Source organism: Ambystoma mexicanum, chromosome 7q (assembly GCF_040938575.1).
Source record: "Ambystoma mexicanum isolate Mex_15411 chromosome 7q, UKY_AmexF1_1, whole genome shotgun sequence".
NCBI lineage: Eukaryota > Metazoa > Chordata > Amphibia > Caudata > Ambystomatidae > Ambystoma > Ambystoma mexicanum.
The window spans coordinates 1,091,006,322-1,091,026,384 of NC_090941.1; the positions used below are offsets into that span (position 1 = coordinate 1,091,006,322).

At 48.0% G+C, this 20,063-nt stretch overlaps 1 protein-coding gene across 1 annotated transcript in view; it reads left to right on the plus strand.

The window, feature by feature from the left end:
• Positions 1–20,063, plus strand: part of LOC138528195 (transient receptor potential cation channel subfamily M member 2-like) — a 679,103-nt gene that overhangs the window by 245,576 nt on the left and 413,464 nt on the right. The window contains exon 6 of the mRNA XM_069639648.1: positions 9,534–9,714. Coding sequence (XP_069495749.1) covers positions 9,534–9,714 — 181 coding nt within the window. The remainder of the gene's footprint in view (positions 1–9,533; positions 9,715–20,063) is intronic.

The window sequence follows — 20,063 nt, forward strand, 5'->3', positions numbered from 1 at the left end:
CCAAATTTGGACAAGGCCTTTGGGATAATATAGGTTTGAAGCAATTTGGAGGAGAGAGTAGAGGTCAAGTAGGTATTCGGATATACAAAAGTCAACTTGGTCCAGAGTCTGATCTCCTATCGTCCATTTCTCCTGGAATCCTTTTTGTGGACGGGTATCATTATCGATTTCTTCCAGGAGGAGAGAACTTGGCCTTCCGTAATTACTTTCTGGAACAGACCGACAAGGATACCAGCCCACAAATTGGGGTCACTCTTAAATATGATGTTAGTCAAACAATCTGGACCAGGGGCCCAGGAGGACTTAATCCTTTTAATTTTTGCTGAATTCTTTTTCAGAAGAGATGGAAAATCTGAAGTATCAAGGAGAGCAGGTTGATCAAAAAAAGGAAGAGATGTACGGCAGACGGTAGAAGAGTCATGTAATGACACAACATGAGCAATCCAATCGTCCTCACTAATAGGGTTGATGTCAATGTTATCGCTCGCACCCAATAACTCTCTATACACTTGCCAAAATGTTTTGCTTTCTTTTCTCTGCAATAGCCTGTATAGTACCAACCATTTGGCCGGGTGCCGTGAGCTCTTATGCACACACAGCCAGTTCTTATACACAGTGCAGAGAGATGAAATTGCATGTGGCCCACTGTTGGAATTTATATCTAAGCGTGGGCAGAACAAAGGTTACTATGCAATATTCTCTTCCTCCCTGCTATCAGAGGATCGTAGTAAGGGTTTTTATTTTGGCAGGTAGTTAGTGGTCCCTTTTTCCTCTTCTGACCAATCTTACGGGCACCCGCTGTCATGATGCCCGCTCACGGGGAGCCGGTTCAAGCCCTGCGTCCCCGAAAGCGGACATCCAGTCCCGAAGGAAGGACCCAGCAACCCCATATAGGGGCCCTTTGGACAGTGTCATGGCGCCTATGGCGCCAGGCTCATAAAAGACATCAGTCCTGGCGCCATAGGCGTCAGGCTCATTATGGGAGTGCTTGGGTGCACTTACCTGATGCAGACCATGCTGCAGGAATCCGGCCTCCTTGAGGCCTGAAAGGAACTACTTTACCTGTGGGACTAATTTACCATCCGGGCGTGGTCGGGGAAGGATACATACCTGATTGGAGGAAGGATACATACCTGGAACTTCTTCCAAGGCTATTTAAACCCCACCCGAACAGCCACACGTGCTTCGCGTTGTTCTGCATCTAGCAGCTGGACGCTCACCGTGTCTGCTCCTGCATCCTGACTTCTGCCACGCCTGCCAGCATCCTGGATCACCTGCAAAGGAAGAGAAGAAGAGAACAGAAGAAGGAAAAGTCCTTACCTGCTAAATCCGCATCCCGGAGACATCTCGCCGACAATCCTGAAAAGGAAGACTTTTATTTAAAAGCTCATCGCGTCGATCGCTGCAGCGCCGCATTCCACTCACCTTTACAGGGCGCCTCCATGTTCAGCAGCGATCATCCGGATTCGCAGTCACGCCCCAGCGCCTAGGGAGAAAAAGACCAGAACAAAAGGTGAGAGAGAGAAGGGAATAAGGAAAGCTAAATCTCCATGTTAAGACTTACCTGTTGATTCATTCCCTCTTCATTTCGGGTCCGAGCCGCATCCTGGCCTTTCCGGACCCCGGCCCCTAAGGGGAAAAAGAGACATCAGCGTTAATGAGCGAATGAAAAGACATTACCAAAAAACGCTCATTAAAGACTTACCTGATTTCTACAAGGATTTCACCTCTCATCTCGGGTCGGTGCTTGTTCCCCGGCATTCCGTACCCCGGCCCCTATGGGGAAAAAGACACTAGCATTAGTACATTAATGCATGGACACAAGGGGAACCTCTTATCAAAGAATTTACCTGGAAGCCAAGCAAGTTTGGTTCTCACCAATCCGAAAATCCAGTGAAGTAACTGGATACCAACGCGCCCCTGCATCAGAAGCAGGATGGAGAGCTCGTCCTTCCAGACCCTAAGGTGAGACGCTACGAGGAATCACAGAAGGGTTTCGAGGAGGGTGAGAGGGGAAAGTGGGAGGCCGATTGCATTACCCCGCAGACAGTTAATCCCCTATTTTCGCCTACAGAAGGATACTTCTGCGAGCCAGATAAGCCAGATTTGGGGGCGCGGTCCAGTCCGTCTTCCGAACCCTGCGCATCACCTTAGAAGAGGTCACAGCAGCGCGAACCAGGCCAGCGCCTCCGTGGGAGTCAGGTGAGCGTTACAGAACGCGAAGCCTTCCTACAAATTCCCACCCAGGCGCTATGGAAAGTTCTGAGACTGATCAGTTGGCCCAATTACTGGGGGAATTACGGGCCGAAGTACATGCCGCTCGTCAAGAGACTAATGCCCTCAGGAGGGAATTAATAATATCAAAGGAAAGAATTGATGACCTGGCCAGACAGCTTTTGCAAGGTCAAGCTGGGAAAGCTCCTCTACCCGGTTCCGGAGGGAACCCCGCTCCTGTGGTTTCCAGTAACCCTGTGCAGATTAATCTACCTGGAAACATGCCGCTGGCCCACCCGAACGCTTTGCTGGGGACCCCAAACGATTCGCCGTATTCATGAATCAGTGTCGTTTGCACTTCCTATGCAGACCTGGGGCCTTCCCTAATGATCAGACCAAGGTAGCCTTTGTATTGTCATATCTCAGCGGCTGCGCTGCCGATTGGTCAGTTCCACTGGTTACTCAAGATGACCCGATTCTCCGTGATTTTCAAAGGTTTCAAGCAAGCATGGAAAGGTTATTTGCTCGACACTCTCAGGGGCAGGCTCTGGATGGCGAACTTCTATCCCTGCGACATGGGCAATCAGGACCTCCTATCCTATATTACAACCTTTAATAGACTAATTGTGGAAACGGGATGGCCAGAGGATAAAAGAGTCACGTTGTTTTATCGAGGCCTACGCGGAGAACTTAAAGATGTCTTGGCCCAAGTTGTAAATCCGCCCCAAGAATGCACTGAGTATATAGACTTAGTGGTCCAATTGGATCACAGACTTCAAAACAGAAAAGCAGATTGGTCCAGGTTTGAGACCCGGGTGTTGGTCAAGACCCATGCTAATCCCAAGGGAGTTGATGTCTCTGAGCCTATGCAAATTGGAGGGGTTAAAGGACCCTTAACTCAAAAGGAACGTGAAAGGAGGGGGCAGTTAAAATTATGTCTTTATTTTGGGAATTCTGGACACTTTCTACGAGATTGCCCGGCAAAACCGCCCCGAAAGGCGGTAGGAGCCGCTGATAAAAACCATGAAGACTCTGTTTCGGGAAACGACTCCGCCCGACAAGTGTAGGGGTCCGCTTGCCGAGCTTGAAAACTAACTCTCAGACCTCGCATTTCATTGTGCCAATGGTTCTCGTAGATCCAGAACAGCCTAAGCGGTTGCATGCAATAAAGGCATACATCGATAGTGGGGCTATTGGAAACTATGTGGATCGTGAATTGGTCTCTAGGATTAACCTCCCTCTCCGTCCTAAAACCAGCAAAGATGTCATCACCACAGTCGATGGAACTGAAATTGCCTCTGGACCGGTAACACATTCCACTACTGAGGTGACTCTTATTGGTTCCGATGGCCATCGGGAGGGTGTTGTGTTTGATGTAATCAAGGCTCCACAGTTTCAGGTTATTCTTGGAATCCCTTGGTTAGAGACACATAATCCTCAAATTGATTGGCGAGCTAAGAGAATAACCTTCCCGGATTGTACACAAACCTGCTACCCAGAAAACCTGACGATTAATCTAGCATCTGTAACCTCTGCCTCCATGCAACTACCTCCGGAATACCAAGACTTTCAGGACGTCTTCCAAAAGGAACAGGCCAACACGTTACCTCCTCACAGATCGTACGATTGCCAAATCGATCTGGTGCCTGGTGCACAACCCCCTTGTAGCAGGATTTATGCCCTTACCGAACCTGAGAACCTGCATTTGAGACAATATTTGGATCAATACCTAGCTAATGGTTTTATTCACCCGTCAAAGTCCCCGGCATCCTCGGCTTTGTTCTTCGTGCCCAAAAAAGAAGGTGACCTTAGAACTTGTATCGATTACCGCGCATTGAACCAGATAACTGTTAAAAACCGTTATCCTCTGCCTCTGATCCCTGAACTCCTTGACCAGGTGAAGGACGCTTGCATATACACCAAGTTAGATCTCCGGGGTGCTTATCATCTGGTACGAGTTAAAGAAGGCGACGAATGGAAAACTGCCTTCCGTACTAAATACGGATTATTCGAGTACCAGGTGATGCCTTTCGGATTGTGTAACGCGCCGGCTGCCTTCCAATACTTCATGAATGATGTCCTTCGGGAACTCATCGATGTTTGTGTTGTCGTATATATCGATGACATTCTGGTGTACTCCTCTTCGGAATCTGATCACAGAAAACACATCAGGGCAGTACTTGAAAAACTGCGCCAACACAAACTACTTGCTAAATTGGAGAAATGTGTTTTCCATACCACAGAAGTCAAGTTTCTAGGTTTCATCCTGACACCCAAAGGAGTCCGAATGGACTCAAGAAAAGTGGATGCCATCCTCAAATGGCCATCACCTAGCTCTGTAAAAGGGGTTCAAAGCATGCTCGGCTTTGCCAATTTATATCGCAGGTTTATCCCAGAATTTTCACACGTGGTACAACCCATTACTGCACTCTTGAGGAAAAACAAACGTTTTGAATGGTCTGAAGAAGCCGAGCAGGCCTTTCAGGATTTAAAAGCTAAGTTTACCTCTGCACCTATATTGAAACACCCGCGTCCAGATCTCCCTTATGTTGTCGAGACTGGCGCATCCAGCCTAGCCATGGGAGCTGTCCTGTCCCAAAGAGATCCCGAAACCAACCAACTGCATCCCGTAGCATTTTGGTCCAGAAAATTCTCGGCACCCGAGGTTAATTATGCAATCACGGACAAAGAACTGTTAGCCATTAAGTCCGCTTTTAAAGCTTGGCAGCATTATCTGCTTAGTGCTCGACATACCATCACAGTGATCACTGATCACCGGAATTTACAGTATTTGAAAACCGCCAAGGCTCAGTCATCACGGCAGCTCCGATGGGCTTGTTTTTCGCTGAATTTGATTTTGTGATTACCTATCGACCTGGCTGCAAAAATGGCAAAGCAGACGCCTTATCCCGAATTGGAATGGGAGAATCTGATACAAACTCAGAACCAGTACCAATAATTCCCGAACAGAGGATTCTAGGCATGACTTCGTTACAGACGCTTGAAGACATTCAAGCCAGAGTGAAACAACTCCTGGACCCTACAACCTTACAGGATTGGATACAAAAGGGATCAGACTTTACCATAGATAATGGTTTACCTTATTTCCAAGGACGCTTATTCCTGCCACATAAGGAATTACACGAACTAGTTATTTCCGGTTATCATGATACATTAATAGAGGGACACCCCGGTATTGCCAAGACAGAGGAAAAGGTGAAACGACAATTTTGGTGGCCCTCTTGGCGAAAAGATGTTAAATCTTTTGTGATGTCCTGTGGTGTTTGCGCCCAAAATAAAAGTCAAAAGAAAAGACCAGCCGGTCTTCTTCAACCTCTTGACATACCGCCAGCACCCTGGCACACCCTATCAATGGATTTTATTACGGACCTGCCTCCTTGTTCGGGGTACAATACTATTCTGGTAATTGTGGATTTGTTTTCCAAAATGGCCCACTTTATTCCTTTGAAAGGTTTACCTTCAGCTTCTGTCCTAGCCAAAGAATTCCTCGAAAATATTGTTCGGTTACATGGATTCCCATCTATACTAATCTCTGACCGGGGAAGACAATTCATTTCCCACTTCTGGCGCAAATGTTGTCAAATGGCGCAGATCGACGTAAGATTATCGACCAGTCACCACCCTCAGACCGATGGTCAGGCCGAGAGGACAAATCAGACCCTTGAGCAGTACTTGCGGTGTATGTTACAGCAATCTGAAAGCAACTGGAAAGACATTCTTTGGATAGCCGAATACGCATATAATAATTCGGTACACTCTGGAACGGGCCACAGTCCTTTTTATACTTTGTTTGGGCATCACCCTCGAACCTCAAACCTTGACTCACCTCAGAGCCTCGGAATGCCTGCAGTAGAACATCTGCATTCTACAATTACCCAAGCCTTCAAAGAGGCAACTACGCATTTACAACAAGCCAAGAGAAAATACAAGGAGAATGCTGATCTACATCGGAGTGAAGCACCTCCGTATCAGATTGGGGATCAAGTGTGGTTAGCTACCAGACATTTACCACTCAAAGGGCCTCGAACTTTTAACCCAAAATATCTGGGACCTTATTCTATTACGGCAATAATTAACCCAGTGGCTGTTAAACTTGATTTACCAGCTAGTATGCGAATTCACCCTGTTTTTCATGTGTCACTTCTAAAACCAGTGGTACCCGGAACCCGACTACTCAAACCTCCAGAACCTATTCTAATAGATGGGGAGCCCGAATTCGAAGTGAAGAACATTTTAGACTCAAAAATGTTTAGGTCAAAACTGTTCTACCTAATTGATTAGAAGGGATACGGACCTCAGGAGAGGTCGTGGGAACCCAGCGACCATGTGCAGGCACCTCGATTAGTCAGGAAATTCCACCGACTCTTCCCAGACAAACCAAGCCCCCGGAGGGAACAACCTTGGGAGGGGCCTTGGGGGGGAGTGCTGTCATGATGCCCGCTCCCGGGGAGCCGGTTCAAGCACCTGCGTTCCCGAAAGCGGACATCCAGTCCCCAAGGAAGGACCCAGCAACCCCATATAGGGGCCCTTTGGACAGTGTCCTGGCGCGCTCATAAAAGACATCAGTCCTGGCGCCATAGGCGCCAGGCTCATTATGGGAGTGCTTGGGTGCACTTACCTGATGCAGACCATGCTGCAGGATCCCGGCCTCCTTGAGGCCTGAAAGGAACTACTTTACCTGTGGGACTAATTTACCATCCGGGCGTGGTCGGGGAATGATACATACCTTATTGGAGGAAGGATACATACCTGGAACTTCTTCCAAGGCTATTTAAACCCCACCCGAACAGCCACACGTGCTTCGCGTTGTTCTGCATCTAGCAGCTGGACGCTCACCGTGTCTGCTCCTGCATCCTGACTTCTCCCACGCCTGCCAGCATCCTGGATCACCTGCAAAGGAAGAGAAGAAGAGAACAGAAGAAGGAAAAGTCCTTACCTGCTAAATCCGCATCCCGGAGACATCTCGCCAACAATCCTGAAAAGGAAGACTTTTATTTAAAAGCTCATCGCTTCGATCGCTGCAGCGCCGCATTCCACTCACCTTTACAGGGCGCCTCCATGTTCAGCAGCGATCATCCGGATTCGCAGTCACGCCCCAGCGCCTAGGGAGAAAAAGACCAGAACAAAAGGTGAGAGAGAGAAGGGAATAAGGAAAGCTAAATCTCCATGTTAAGACTTACCTGTTGATTCATTCCCTCTTCATTTCGGGTCCGCGCCGCATCCTGGCATTTCCGGACCCCGGCCCCTAAGGGGAAAAAGAGACATCAGCGTTAATGAGCGAATGAAAAGACATTACCAAAAAACGCTCATTAAAGACTTACCTGATTTCTACAAGGATTTCACCTCTCATCTCGGGCCGGTGCCTGTTCCCCGGCATTCCGTACCCCGGCCCCTATGGGGAAAAAGACACTAGCATTAGTACATTAATGCATGGACACAAGGGGAACCTCTTATCAAAGAACTTACCTGGAAGCCAAGCAAGTTTGGTTCTCACCAATCCGAAAATCCAGTGAAGTAACTGGATACCAACGCGCCCCTGCATCAGAAGCAGGATGGAGAGCTCGTCCTTCCAGACCCTAAGGTGAGACGCTACGAGGAATCACAGAAGGGTTTCGAGGAGGGTGAGAGGGGAAAGTGGGAGGCCGATTGCATTACCCCGCAGACAGTTAATCCCCTATTTTCGCCTACAGAAGGATACTTCTGCGAGCCAGATAAGCCAGATTTGGGGGCCCGGTCCAGTCCGTCTTCCGAACCCTGCGCATCACCTTAGAAGAGGTCACAGCAGCGCGAACCAGGCCAGCGCCTCCGTGGGAGTCAGGTGAGCGTTACACCCACGGTGACCGCATTGATTAATTCCTCTGCTTCCCCATTCCACAACACAACCAAAAAGACTTTTTTTATACAATTATTTTATTGATTTTATTAAACATAAACAACCAAAACAAAAAACAGACGATGTGTTGCAATCAGAAATATCAACAATGTCATAAATGCTCACTGCCTCCCCGCAACCTCCCCCTGAACCCGAACCTACTCTACCTGACCATCGTCTATCGTTATACATGAGGGTGCCTCCCCCTGCGCTCCTATTGAGGGATCGTCATCATCAGGGCAGGTTTGGGCCGGCTCAAACAGTGTGGCCACTAAGTGTCTCCAAGCCATCAACGTCTCCCCCGTTTCATCCCCTTCTCTGTGAACTGCTTCACTCCACACCGCTGTCTGCGCATCCACACAAGGTTGTGCCACCACCATAGCGGTCATCCATTTGTGCCGCAAAGGCAGTTGAAAACACCTGTTTTTAGTTTTGGTGAGCGAGAGGCCCATTGAAACGAATGGGCATAATGGAGGCTTGGCGGGTGAGTCGGCTGTTTACAAGGCGTGTGACACCCGCCAAAAGCGTGTAAGTTGAGAGCTATGCACCACACTTCCACCTTTGGTCTATTATTTTCAACCCATAGCAATTCTGCACTTGGCTAGTATATAATCCAGGTCTTTAAGTTTACGCACATGTTTCAACTTGCATGGTCTTGGAAATCCCCCAACCATGCACGCCCACAAGGATTCCACCTCAAATGTAATCCCTTTCTCAGTGAGACGGTGGGCTACCTCCCTCCGGAAACCCCCAATTTCCAGGCATGCCCAAAACATATGTACCATTCCCAACCAAAAAGACTTGTTGATCTGATGCATCGACTAGCAAATTCTGTTGCCCTGAATTGAAGGAACATCATTTGGGGATCATATGATCACTGCTTGAAAGCGAGTGCCATTTCATTCTTTCTTGCACGAGCAAGGTTTTAGCTGTAAAAGAGTAATTTTGCGCAAACTAGACTTTCTACTCCTGGCTGCGCATCACAGTGTACTTGTAACTGACATGCATGCATGGATGTTAAAATGCAGAGCAGACCCGGCTGCATGTAGCCACATGTTTGTAACCCATAATTATCATGCTTTATCTTGGTGTGGACGCCATTCAAATCCTGCTTATATGACATGGCCAATGAAGTGTTTATTTGGGAATTCTTCCTGGCAGAAGGGCCCTCCGGAAGTAGAATGCTGCGTGGCACGAGGGGTAACGGCTGCGCATGCGCGGGAGAGAGCAGGAACTCGGGGTAGAAATGCGTCAGTCACATGATCTCACACGCAGACATTGTGGGGGGGAAATGCAGCAGGAGACCTGCACAAGATGCGGGGGCCACTTGGCTGGAATACAACCCCCCACATACAGAGACAAGTCAGGCCATGACAGTGCAGTGCAGGTAATAATAAGCAATGTTTTTTTTCCCGTCTCACCCCAGGGCGCCGCGCCTGCGCAGTACACACTGGATGAAGAGAACCAGGGCAAACTGTGCTGTCTGGACAGTAACCATTCCCACTTCATGCTGGTGGACGACGGCACCCATGGGCGCCCAGGAGTGGAGGCTCCCCTCAGGACCAGACTGGAGAAGTTCATCTCGCAGCAATCGATGGAGAGAGGAGGTAAGAACAGATTGGCATGTGTGTGCTGACTCTCAGCAGGAAGAGCCCCACCCAGGGCTCACAGGGCCAGGGGCTCTGAATCCTCTGAAACTTCATGTCTTTCAAGACACTCAAGGGAAATGCGCGTCGACCCACACCCAATGAGGCCCACTTTTAAGCTGGGTATACTTGCACTGCATCACAGCAGGCTACTGGGTTTCTTTCAGTAAAATTGGTTGCTGTTTTGCCCACCCCTAAAAGCAAAGACCCCACGTGGTGGCGGCTCGTAAGCCTTGTTATTAGCACCACCTCTGGGTTTCTGCCAAGCCCTTTAAATTCCATAAAGATTGTGCTGAGCACTTTGGACCGTATCATGCTACGGGTGTTTTTTCATAGCACTGACATAGGAGATACTTTCAACATACTACTCATTTACCTCCCTTTCAAGGGTATGTCCCTCCAACACTAGGGAATAAATACTGCTGGCAGTTAAGTACTTCTGGACTACATGTGGATTTTCATCCTATAGAAATGCCAACTTTAACCTCCACAATAGCTTTTGTTGGGGGGGCAGGGTTTGGGGGGGTCTGTGATTGCATTCTCTTTCCTCTTAAGGTACCATTTTAATATATGATTACCAGCAGACAAATGTATGAGGAGCATATGTTGGTCAAAGTGGCGTGTACAAACACAGTGATAGCGGAGGTGAGATGACACACGTTATGACCTTCCAAGAACATCACATGAATTTATAACCCAACAGGATGGGGTGAAGTACCCCATAAGCCCAGGTGTTCTGAAAATGGGCCACATTGAGTGTTTAGTAATAACCAGGTAAAACACAGGAAGCAGCTGTGCTCGAGCCAGCTGTTGCTTGTTTGAAGAATAGTATTCTGTTCAGAGTTGTATGGAGCCTAGGGAATTAGCCGTGTGGCAGCATAGCCTTGCGGAAAGTCTCTTTAAACAGTTACAGAAATGGGGTATGTTCACCCTGGCTCAAGCTGCAGGTCTGCTGGGTTTGTTTGTTTGTTTATTTATTTATATTGCGCACCCTGCCCGCAGGCATCTAGGCGTAATTATTGCAAGGTTACAGGTTAAGTTATAGACTCAAGATACAGCTACTTGAGGTGGAGGCACATAATAGCAGGTAAACATGGTAGAAGTAAAAAAAACCCAGTAAATATTACAGTAGCAAATGGTCACAGAGTATATATGCATATGAGACAAATTATGATTAATCCTGATTATTAAGATTAGAGGCTGTACACCTACACAAGACTTGGTAGTGCGGGTAATATAGCGTAATAAATGTGTACAATCAGACTCGAGTGGTGGCTAAGTCTTGCTCAGCGAGCCAGGATTTAGCTTTGTTCTTGAATGCAGAGTAGCAGACTTCATTTCTGAACGAGTTTGGGAATGTGTTCCACAGTTTAGACGCAAGAACCGGGAAGCTGGATCCCCCTGAGTTTTGTAGTTTACATCTGGGTATAGCAAGTGAGTGAGCTTGTGCAGATCTAAGTGGTCTGGTAGCTGTGTGTGCAGAAAAGCGGTTGGCCAGGTATTCTGGTGCTTGCTTAAAGAGGCACTTGTGGGTAAGTGCGATGGCTTTAAGAGATATTCTGTGCGTCACCGGGAGCCAGTGGAGGTTCCGTCTGGTATCGGAGATATGCTCATTTCTAGGGATATTTAAGGCTGCTCTGATAGCATTATTCTGTATTACCTGAAGCCTATTAATGTTCTTTTGGCTGGTCCCTAGATATAGGGCATTACAGTAATCAATATTGGCCATAATAAGAGTTCTTGCTAAAATGATGCAGTTAGAGGCGGTAATGAAGGGTCTGCATGCTGTCACAAGTTTACACTTGTATGCTGCTGCAGAGGCCACCAAAATGATTTGTTTTGTCAAGGAGAGGGTAGAGTCATGGTGGAAGCCTAATGTTTTAGTATTATGCGACACCTTGATAGTGTTCCCATCAATGACAAAGACTTTGAAAGCCGGGTCCAATTTATTGAGTCAGAGGTGTGAACCAAGGATAAGTAACTCAGTCTTATCGTTTAGGCATAGGCCATGGGATGCCATCCAGGCTTGGATGACTGAGTAGATAATGTTGAGGACTTTTGAGTCAGTTGCATAGTTGCCAGTGATGGGAATAAGTATCTAGGTGTCATCCGCATAGTTGGTATAGGTGACATCCATATAGTCGAGAATAGCAAGTAATGGTTTGGTAAACACATTATATAGTGTAGGGGATACACAAGATCCTTGTGGGACCCCACAGGTGATGGGTAACGGCTCAGATGAGGCAGATGGTGAAAAGGCACGCATTGTTCTGTTTGCAGGAATGAACTGATCCAGGCAGTGGCCTCATCAGAGAAATGGGCTCCAGTTTTGAGGTGTTGGTAGAGTATTTGATGATCGACCAGGTCGAATGCTGCCGACAAGTCAAGTAGTAATATTAAAGCTAGTTTGCCTTTGTATTTGATGTCCTGGATTTGTGTTGTTAAGTCAATGAGAGCTGTCTCAGTGCCATGTTTTGGGTGGAAAGCTGATTGTCGGAGACCGAGGAGTCTATTAGACTCGAGGTATTCCTGAATTTGTAAGTAGGCTGCTCAGTCTAATATTTTCAAGAGGAAGGGCACTGTAGTAATCGGTCTGTAATTAGACGGGTTACTAGGGTCCAAAGTGGGTTTTTTGATGAGAGGGTTGACCCAGGCCTCCATGAGCAGCTTCCTTAATAATCGGAGCTGGGCAAGAGTCACTGTGACAGTTAGTTGGCTTAACTTTTTTAATGATGTTTTCCACCTCTCTGATCGATAACTGGGAGAAGCTAAATGGTTTGCAGGGGTGCCTGGGTACCGAAGGGTTGCCAACCGGTGCTTTGGAAGGGAGGTCAGCAGGTAGGCTACATTTTGTGTTATTGATTTTGATCTTGAGAGTAGCTATTTTGTCCATAAGTGCTTTTTGTATGCTAGTGCACCAATCAGCATTAGTAATGCACTTGTCTGTACAGGCTATGTGAGATTCAAGTTCTTTAAGGATCTTAAAGAGCTCTTTTGTATTGGATTCTGCCTGGAGGATCCGATTATTATAAGTATCCTTTTTTGCTGAGATGATTGCTGCCTTATAGTTAACTGATGCAGAGATAAGTGTATTTTTGTTAGCGTCAGTTGTATGACTTTTCCAATGTGACTCTGCATTTCTTTTTGATTTGCGTAGGTCTCAGCTGTGGTGTGAACCATGAGTTGAGGTGTGCACGCTGTTTGGGTTTGCGCAGTTTTAACGGGGCTATGGAGTTTAAGGCTTTTAATACGGTTTGATTATAAGTATCTACCAGGACAGTTGGGTCTGTGCAGGATACAGTGGCTTTATTAAGAAGGGGAAGGATGAGCGGTAGTAGTCTCTCCTTGGTAATGCCCTTCTTCAGTGGCGGCTGCTATCATAGGGCGGCCGGGCGCCGCCCCCCCAGAAAAGAAAGAGGAAGCTAAAAGAGATTCAATCAGAGAACTTCTGTGATTGAATCTCTTTTTTAGCTTGCATTTCCTTTGCCAACAGTGCGGGGGCGCTGTGGCAAGTCAAGTTAGGCAACAATAACTAAGGGCCGGGCCCGGCTGCTTTCTCAGCGGGGCGCGTCCCTTTTTACGTCTAACTTCTTCAATAGTAGAGTGCGTGGAGCTCGTAGCTCCACGCACTCTACGTAAGCCCCTTTAATTAGAAGGCTGGCGGGGCGCTTCAGGGGTGGCCCCGCCAGTCTAAAATGTGCGCAAACAGCGCACTAGGTAGTAGGTCAGGAAATGAAATTCCTAAGTCCCTCCCCTGCATGGACACAGTAATGTCATTGGCTGTTTGCCAGCCAATGAACCCTTGCATTGGATGGCAAACAGCCAATGACATTACTGTATCTATGCACTCTCTCCCCTGGATTCTTTCTTTTCTGAGGATGGCACGGCAGGAGTCACAGACACGACGCAAGCTCAGCCTCAGCTGCCCTGCCCTGAAGACCACCAGCCCAGCAGAGACGGTGTGGACCACGAGTTGCAGGCGGGTAAGTAGGTGGTCCCAGATGTTCTGTTTTTGGGGACGTGGTCCACGGCCCCAGTCAGCAACACTGAAAGACGTGTAGGCCAGGGCCTACGTCTTTCAGTGTTGCTGACCGTGTGTAAATTGGGGCCTTGTGTCTCTGCCTTGGTGGTAGCGGCCCGGGCCCGCCTACCACCAAGGCGGGGGCTGCCTGGCCTGGGCCTTTCTTACCCCCGGTCCGTGGGCCAAGGAAGCCCAAGGGCCTTGGGCCACGGACAGCAAGGCCCAGGCAGGCGTGCTGCAGTGCCCGCGTTACGTAGAATCTTCTCCGACTCCGTCCATCCAAATGTGCCGTTTAATATTTTCGGCATTTTTGGACAAAAAAATGCCGAAAATATTAAACGGCACAAGAGCCCCGGCAGCGCGTGGGAGAGGCCTGGCACAGTGGCGCACCACCACGGCTGGTGCCTGGTGGCCACTGGCCAGGTCTAGCATGATGCAGGAGGGGCCGTGGCTGAGTACTGGCCCAGCGCGGTTTTGTCATTATAAAAAAGCTTCTTTGAATTGGGCCCTGTATGTGGCGATGGCTCGACTTCGCCTACACGTGCCACTGGTAATCGTTGTTAAAAAAAAAAAAATGCTCTGGTTTTGTTTCTTTATTTTATGTCCACCGAGAACGCACCCTGGTTCAATCTTTCAACCTTTCCCTTGGCGCATTTACGACCATTGCCTCCATTCTTCTCCACTATATGAGGGTTGGTGTCACTGCCCATTTACCACACGCTCCCTATCAGCGTCTCTCCTTCTGCCCGCTCACCCTTCTCTTTCTGTGTCACAGTCAATGTAGCATACGCTGCCAGTAGTTCCATGCTACCCTACCCAGGCATCTACCTTTCCACCAGTCCAACTCACCCTCTCTGTCTGGCTGTCACTTAACGTACCTGCCCCTCAGCCAGTAGCTCCCGGTTCCCCCTTTGCATCTGCATTTTTAGTGTTCCACGTAGCTCCTTTTGCCCGTCATCCACCCTCTCTCACTGTGACCGTTACTGTCCATGGCTGCACTATCTTTTCTCAGCGCTTCCTAGTCCGCGTATTTTCTCTGGTGCCTTGCCTGTCTCCACGTAGCATCTGGGTGCAGAGCCTGCACCTGTCCTGTAATTGCTGGGCCCATTTCCCTGCTCTCCGCGTTCTGCCGTTGTTTCTCTGTGTGGCATACCCACAGAAATCCTTCTGCCGCTGGCATTTTGGCACCACCCTAACAAGGATCCTACTGTCCAGGTTCCCCTCTCCACCTGACCGCATTTGTACTCCCATCTTTCCTCATGTGTCCCTTGCCCCATCCGTTTTGTATCGCTCTGTTTCATTTTCCATGTCCTTGCATTTTCTACCTCTCCCGTCGTCTGCCCCCTTCTTTAATGCCTCTTTCTCTGGGCTTTCGGCATTCTGTCAACTGCCGTTTGTTTAGGTCTGCTACCTGCACTTCGGGTCGCTGCTGCCTTTTATCTCGGGGTTTCGGCTCTTCCCTCTCGCTGTTTCTCTGCCTGTGTCTTGTAGTTCTTCGCTTCTTCCCCTCTGTCTAGTTTCTATCTCTATGGTTCTGTATGTTGTAACTAGCTCTCCCACTGTTGCAATCTGGATCGGTGTCTTGTCTTTGTCTCGCCTTCTGTCCCTCATGAGTTCTAGGCCTCATTCCTGTTCCAGGCTGTCTCTATCCCTTAGTTCTGGTCCCAGTGGAGGGAGTTACAAGAGCTTTGCATGGGGGGAAAAAGGGGAGAGAGAAATGCTTCGGCCGTTGGTGACCTGAGCTTACAGGGTGGTGCGATACATACAGCACAACCCCCTAGCCCTCTCGACACAAAGGTGTTCACAAAGTACATTCTAGGTAAAACATAATTTCCTTTATAAAAATGTATTTTGAAGGCCCATAGAAACAGCACTTGCGACTATTTGTGTGCTTCATGTTTAATAAACCAAGTGTGAATGTTATGAAGTGCACACAATTCTTTGCTGACAGTGCATGACAAGGACGCCTCCTCACCTTTGCTGGCTCTCGCCTTCGGGTGAATAGCTCAGTGGTAACGTGCTCGCCTTGGAAGCAAGACGACACAGAGCAAATCGTGTTCGATCCCCGGACCAGCACTTGCAAACCTCCGGGTATTAAGCACATTATAAATAACCTATCGCATTAGGGTGTCCAGGAAAACATTGCAGCTGACTATGTTTCTGCAGGATCCCACATGGGGGTCTGGGCATCTACAGAATTTCTATCAAGAAAGTTTGGGGGTGGTTTGATTTTATCACGTAAATAGAAATTCCATTATTAAAACTCATGTGTCGCACCTGGATCCAGTAAAAGCCATGTCTTAGATGCCAGTTAGATATTTCACTAGCATGAGCCATTCATGGCTGGCAAAGTGCAACTTCAAGCATCCTGCTCCTGAAAGCAGCCTTTGCTGTCTAATTTTTTGTTGTTGCTTGAAGTAGAGTGTCTTGGTGGACAGTGGACACCCCCTCGATTAATTCCAAATGGTGTCACCTGGATCCATTTGCTGACATACAGCTTTTTGGGCCTCTACTGAAGTCGTATTCTGTCAATCCACGTGCACTGCACCACCCTCCTTATCCCGTCCGTGCAGCTGTAGATAGTGCCATGCAAGCGCCACTCTTTCCCTCGCTCGTCCCCAACTTCTTTCCCTCCCTCTTCTGCGCCTTTCTTTCCCTCGCAAAGCCCTTTCCTCTCAAAACCTCTCTTTCCCTCAGTGCCCAGCCTTCTCGCCTCACAGACCATCATTGCAATGCCTACACCAAAGGAAACACTGTTGGCTTTGCCAATGCTTGTTTAGCATTTATCTAGCACTTCTTAAGGTGTAAATTGCACATTTTGTAGGCCATTTTTCCAAAAATTTCATGGGGGGGAGAACCCCCCGCACCCTCCCTGAGGGGTTGGGCTCACGCGCTGCGCCCGCTCGCTACGAAATTCACCTGTAAAATGTACGCCCCACCAGCTTTCAAACTCACCAGCCGCCACTGCCCTTCTTGTTGCGGGTGGTGATGGATGGTGCAATACTAGGTTTAGGATTGGTGGGGGATGCTTTGACTGAGAAAATTATCTTATGATGGTCAGATTAGATACATGGAGTGACTGATATCAGATTGATACTGCAATTTAGGTCAGCAAGCCATTCAAGGGATCTTCCTTTGATAAGTGTAGGCTTGTGAATATGATGATTGAATCCTAGGTCAGTCAAAGAGCTAGCAAAGTCCTGGGCTTTGGTGTCATTGGGGTCTTGGTATCCGAGATTGAGGTCACCAAGTAATATTGTTTTAGAGTTAGTTTTAGTGTTGACTGTGAGAAGGGAGGAGCTATCCTCAGCGAAGGAGAAGGTGCATTGTGGTAGTTTGGTTTGGAGATAATGATAGCTTTACCGATAGTAGCTCAGCGTAGGGGATCTGGATATTAGGGATTAGTCTAAGTTCAAGTGTAGTTTTTAAGATCAAGGCTACTCCTCCTTTTGATTGATTGATTAGTGTCTCTGTCATTTGTAATGATGGCATAGTTGTTTGGTATTGCAAGGGCTAGCGAGGGTCCAGAGGCTGCGTGCAACCATGTTTCCGTGACTGCTAAGAAGTCTAGGTCCTCACTGTTACAATGAGGTCTGCAATGTCTAGAGCATGCGCTGGGATAGATCTGGCGTTAATTAATGCTCCTTTGAACAAGTTCGTTTTTTCTAATGTCAAATGCTTAGGTGAGTGGTTGGTGGATTTTTGAGAGAAGAGCAAGTGTTGGTAATATTGGTAAGGGTGGTAATAGGTGTTATAGATTTAGTTTTGGTGTAAGGGGAATGTGTCGTTTTACAGAATCTGGAACTGAGTCTATAGTTCCTGAGAGTGAGTGTGCAAGGTTGGTTTGATGTAGGTTTTCGTGCGAAGTGGTCAAGCCAGAGAGCTGGTGAGTTCAAGTATGGATTGACACTAGACATAGTTTGCTTTGGCTTGGAACAGTACTGAGGAGTGATGTGGAAAGATGTGGTCGTCCGATGGGGGTGGACGAGTTCAAGCAGTATAGATAACCCAGGTTTGGATATAGTAGTGTGTGGGAACAATGTTGGTGTGAAAAGAGTGAGGACAGATGTTAATATTAAACACTCAGGATGCCGTGGACAGGAAGAGTATCCCAAGACTATGAGTAAGCCAGTACATAGTGAAATATGTTTAACAATCTAGTTTATCTGATGTCGAAAACCTGTGAGCAGTATCAGAGGTATTGCAGCAGTACAAGGTTACTTTGAATGGCTAAATTACTAATCAGATGCAGTAACTGTTAACAAACTAAGCTATGGCATCAGGTACTGTTAGACAGGAAGTCATTGGCAGTTACTGGACAGCGAAGTAATATGTCTATTGACAGTGCACAGGGGTCATCGGTAACTCGTAGGCGCAAAACTACACTTGGACATGCATCACATAAGGCTATTTTAGTAGGCAAATGAGTAGCGTGTTCCAGAGGCAGAACAATGTATCTATGAGATACGTCCGGCGATACTAGTTAATAACGATATGATCAGCATAGTATGCTCAATAGTATTTCATACAGGTTTGCTAGGTAGTGTGAGGAGGATTCTCAACGGGAGTTTGAATAGCTATCTTACCATGAGACAAGGTGTTACTGTTCATATGTCCTCGAGGTATTGTCCAAAATGTCCCTTAAGTAGGAGTACAGTACAGTGTTGTGCCGAGTGTTCCGTGTAGTCACGGATAGGCACAAATAGGCTTTACAAACAGCCTTAAACGGGTGCCTGCGACGGAAGTGCCGGCTAGCGCCTTCCGGTACTATTCGATGTAGGAAATACGATGCAACACCCAATCGGGCTCTCGTACGGTTGCTAGGTAACCAAGGACAACAGGAGCGCCAGCCATTTTCTGGCGGCCGCAGATGAGGAACGGGAGTAAATGATCACAAACAAACGTAATGGCCCCAGATGGACCGCTGAGAGGCTATGAGGGTGCAGGGGGGCCCGGATGGCTTACCCTGCCAGGTGATCGTAGTTAGGGTACTCGGCGGTTCTTAGGAGTCGTCAGCAATCATCAGGCGAAGGGCTATGGGAGGGGTTCCAGCCCGCCTTCCCTCTCCTGGGCAGCGCCGCAGAGTGGTACAGATAGGCTTTACAAACAGCCTTAAACGGGTGCCTTCGACGGAAGTGCCTGCTAGCGCCTTGCGATTCTATTCGAGGCAGGAAATACGATGCAACACCCAATCAGGCACTCGTACGGTTGCTAGGCAACCAAGGGCAACAAGAGCGCCAGCCATTTTCTGGCACCCGCAGATGAGGAACAGTAGTAAATGATCACGAACAAACATGATGGCCCCAGATGGACCGCTGAGAGGCTGTGAGGGTTCAAGGGGGCTCAGTTGGCTTACCCTGCCAGGTGATCGTAGTTAGGGTACTCAGCGCTTCTTAGGAGTCGTCAGCGATCATCGGGCGAAGGGCTGTGGGAGGGGCTCTCCATTGCCTCTCCTGGGCAGCCTCGCAAACCCAAACCCTTGTGATGGCTGGCCTTCCATGGTAGGCTCTCTCTGCTTTTGTACTAGTCGACATGTATCCCCCAGCAGGCCAAGAGACCCCGTGAGTCTTGCCAGGACTGACCATCTCTGTCAGATTCTTGTGTTGGGGATGGGGGTGCCCTTGGCCAGTTGACCACTTTCCTGAGCTAGGATCATGGTCAAACCTCCTCTCTGATCCCCATTAGTGTAAGCTGGTGAGATTGAAACATCTTATTCCTCCTCCCGGCTCTTCTACTTTCTGCCCTGGACTTACCTGGTCTGCTGGAAACTTTCTCATCTCTTTTCTGAAGAGGTCCTGTTCACCTCCCACCTTCTGTAGTAGAGCTGCCATATGGTCTCGCCACCTCATCAGGTGTGTTACCAATAATAGAGACAGACAAGAACTAATGTGTTCTAAGGGCTTATTTCCAGTTACACATAAAGAGTCAAGATGCTGTACACATGTAGCTAGAAGTGTCAGTCTACTACTCAAAGCCAAAAGTAAAGTGCTGGGCGATGTTCTCAAGTTGTCCATTTCTAAAATGAGGAAAGAGGCAATGGATTTCATATTCAAATGAGCAGGTGATCCCTTGTTACACCATAGGGTGCCTCGTCCCAAAGTCCAGAGTTCAAAAGGTCCAACACAAAATCCTCAAAGTCCTTAGCAACAAAAAAACCAATAAAGAACCATCCAGACTCCAAACACAAATTTCTTACGAAAGTCTTTCAGGGAGGCCCCTACTCTCCTGCTTTACTCATAAGCTGGGTGGTGTGTGCCTCTGGAAATCATCTTGTCTCCTAAATGGTCCT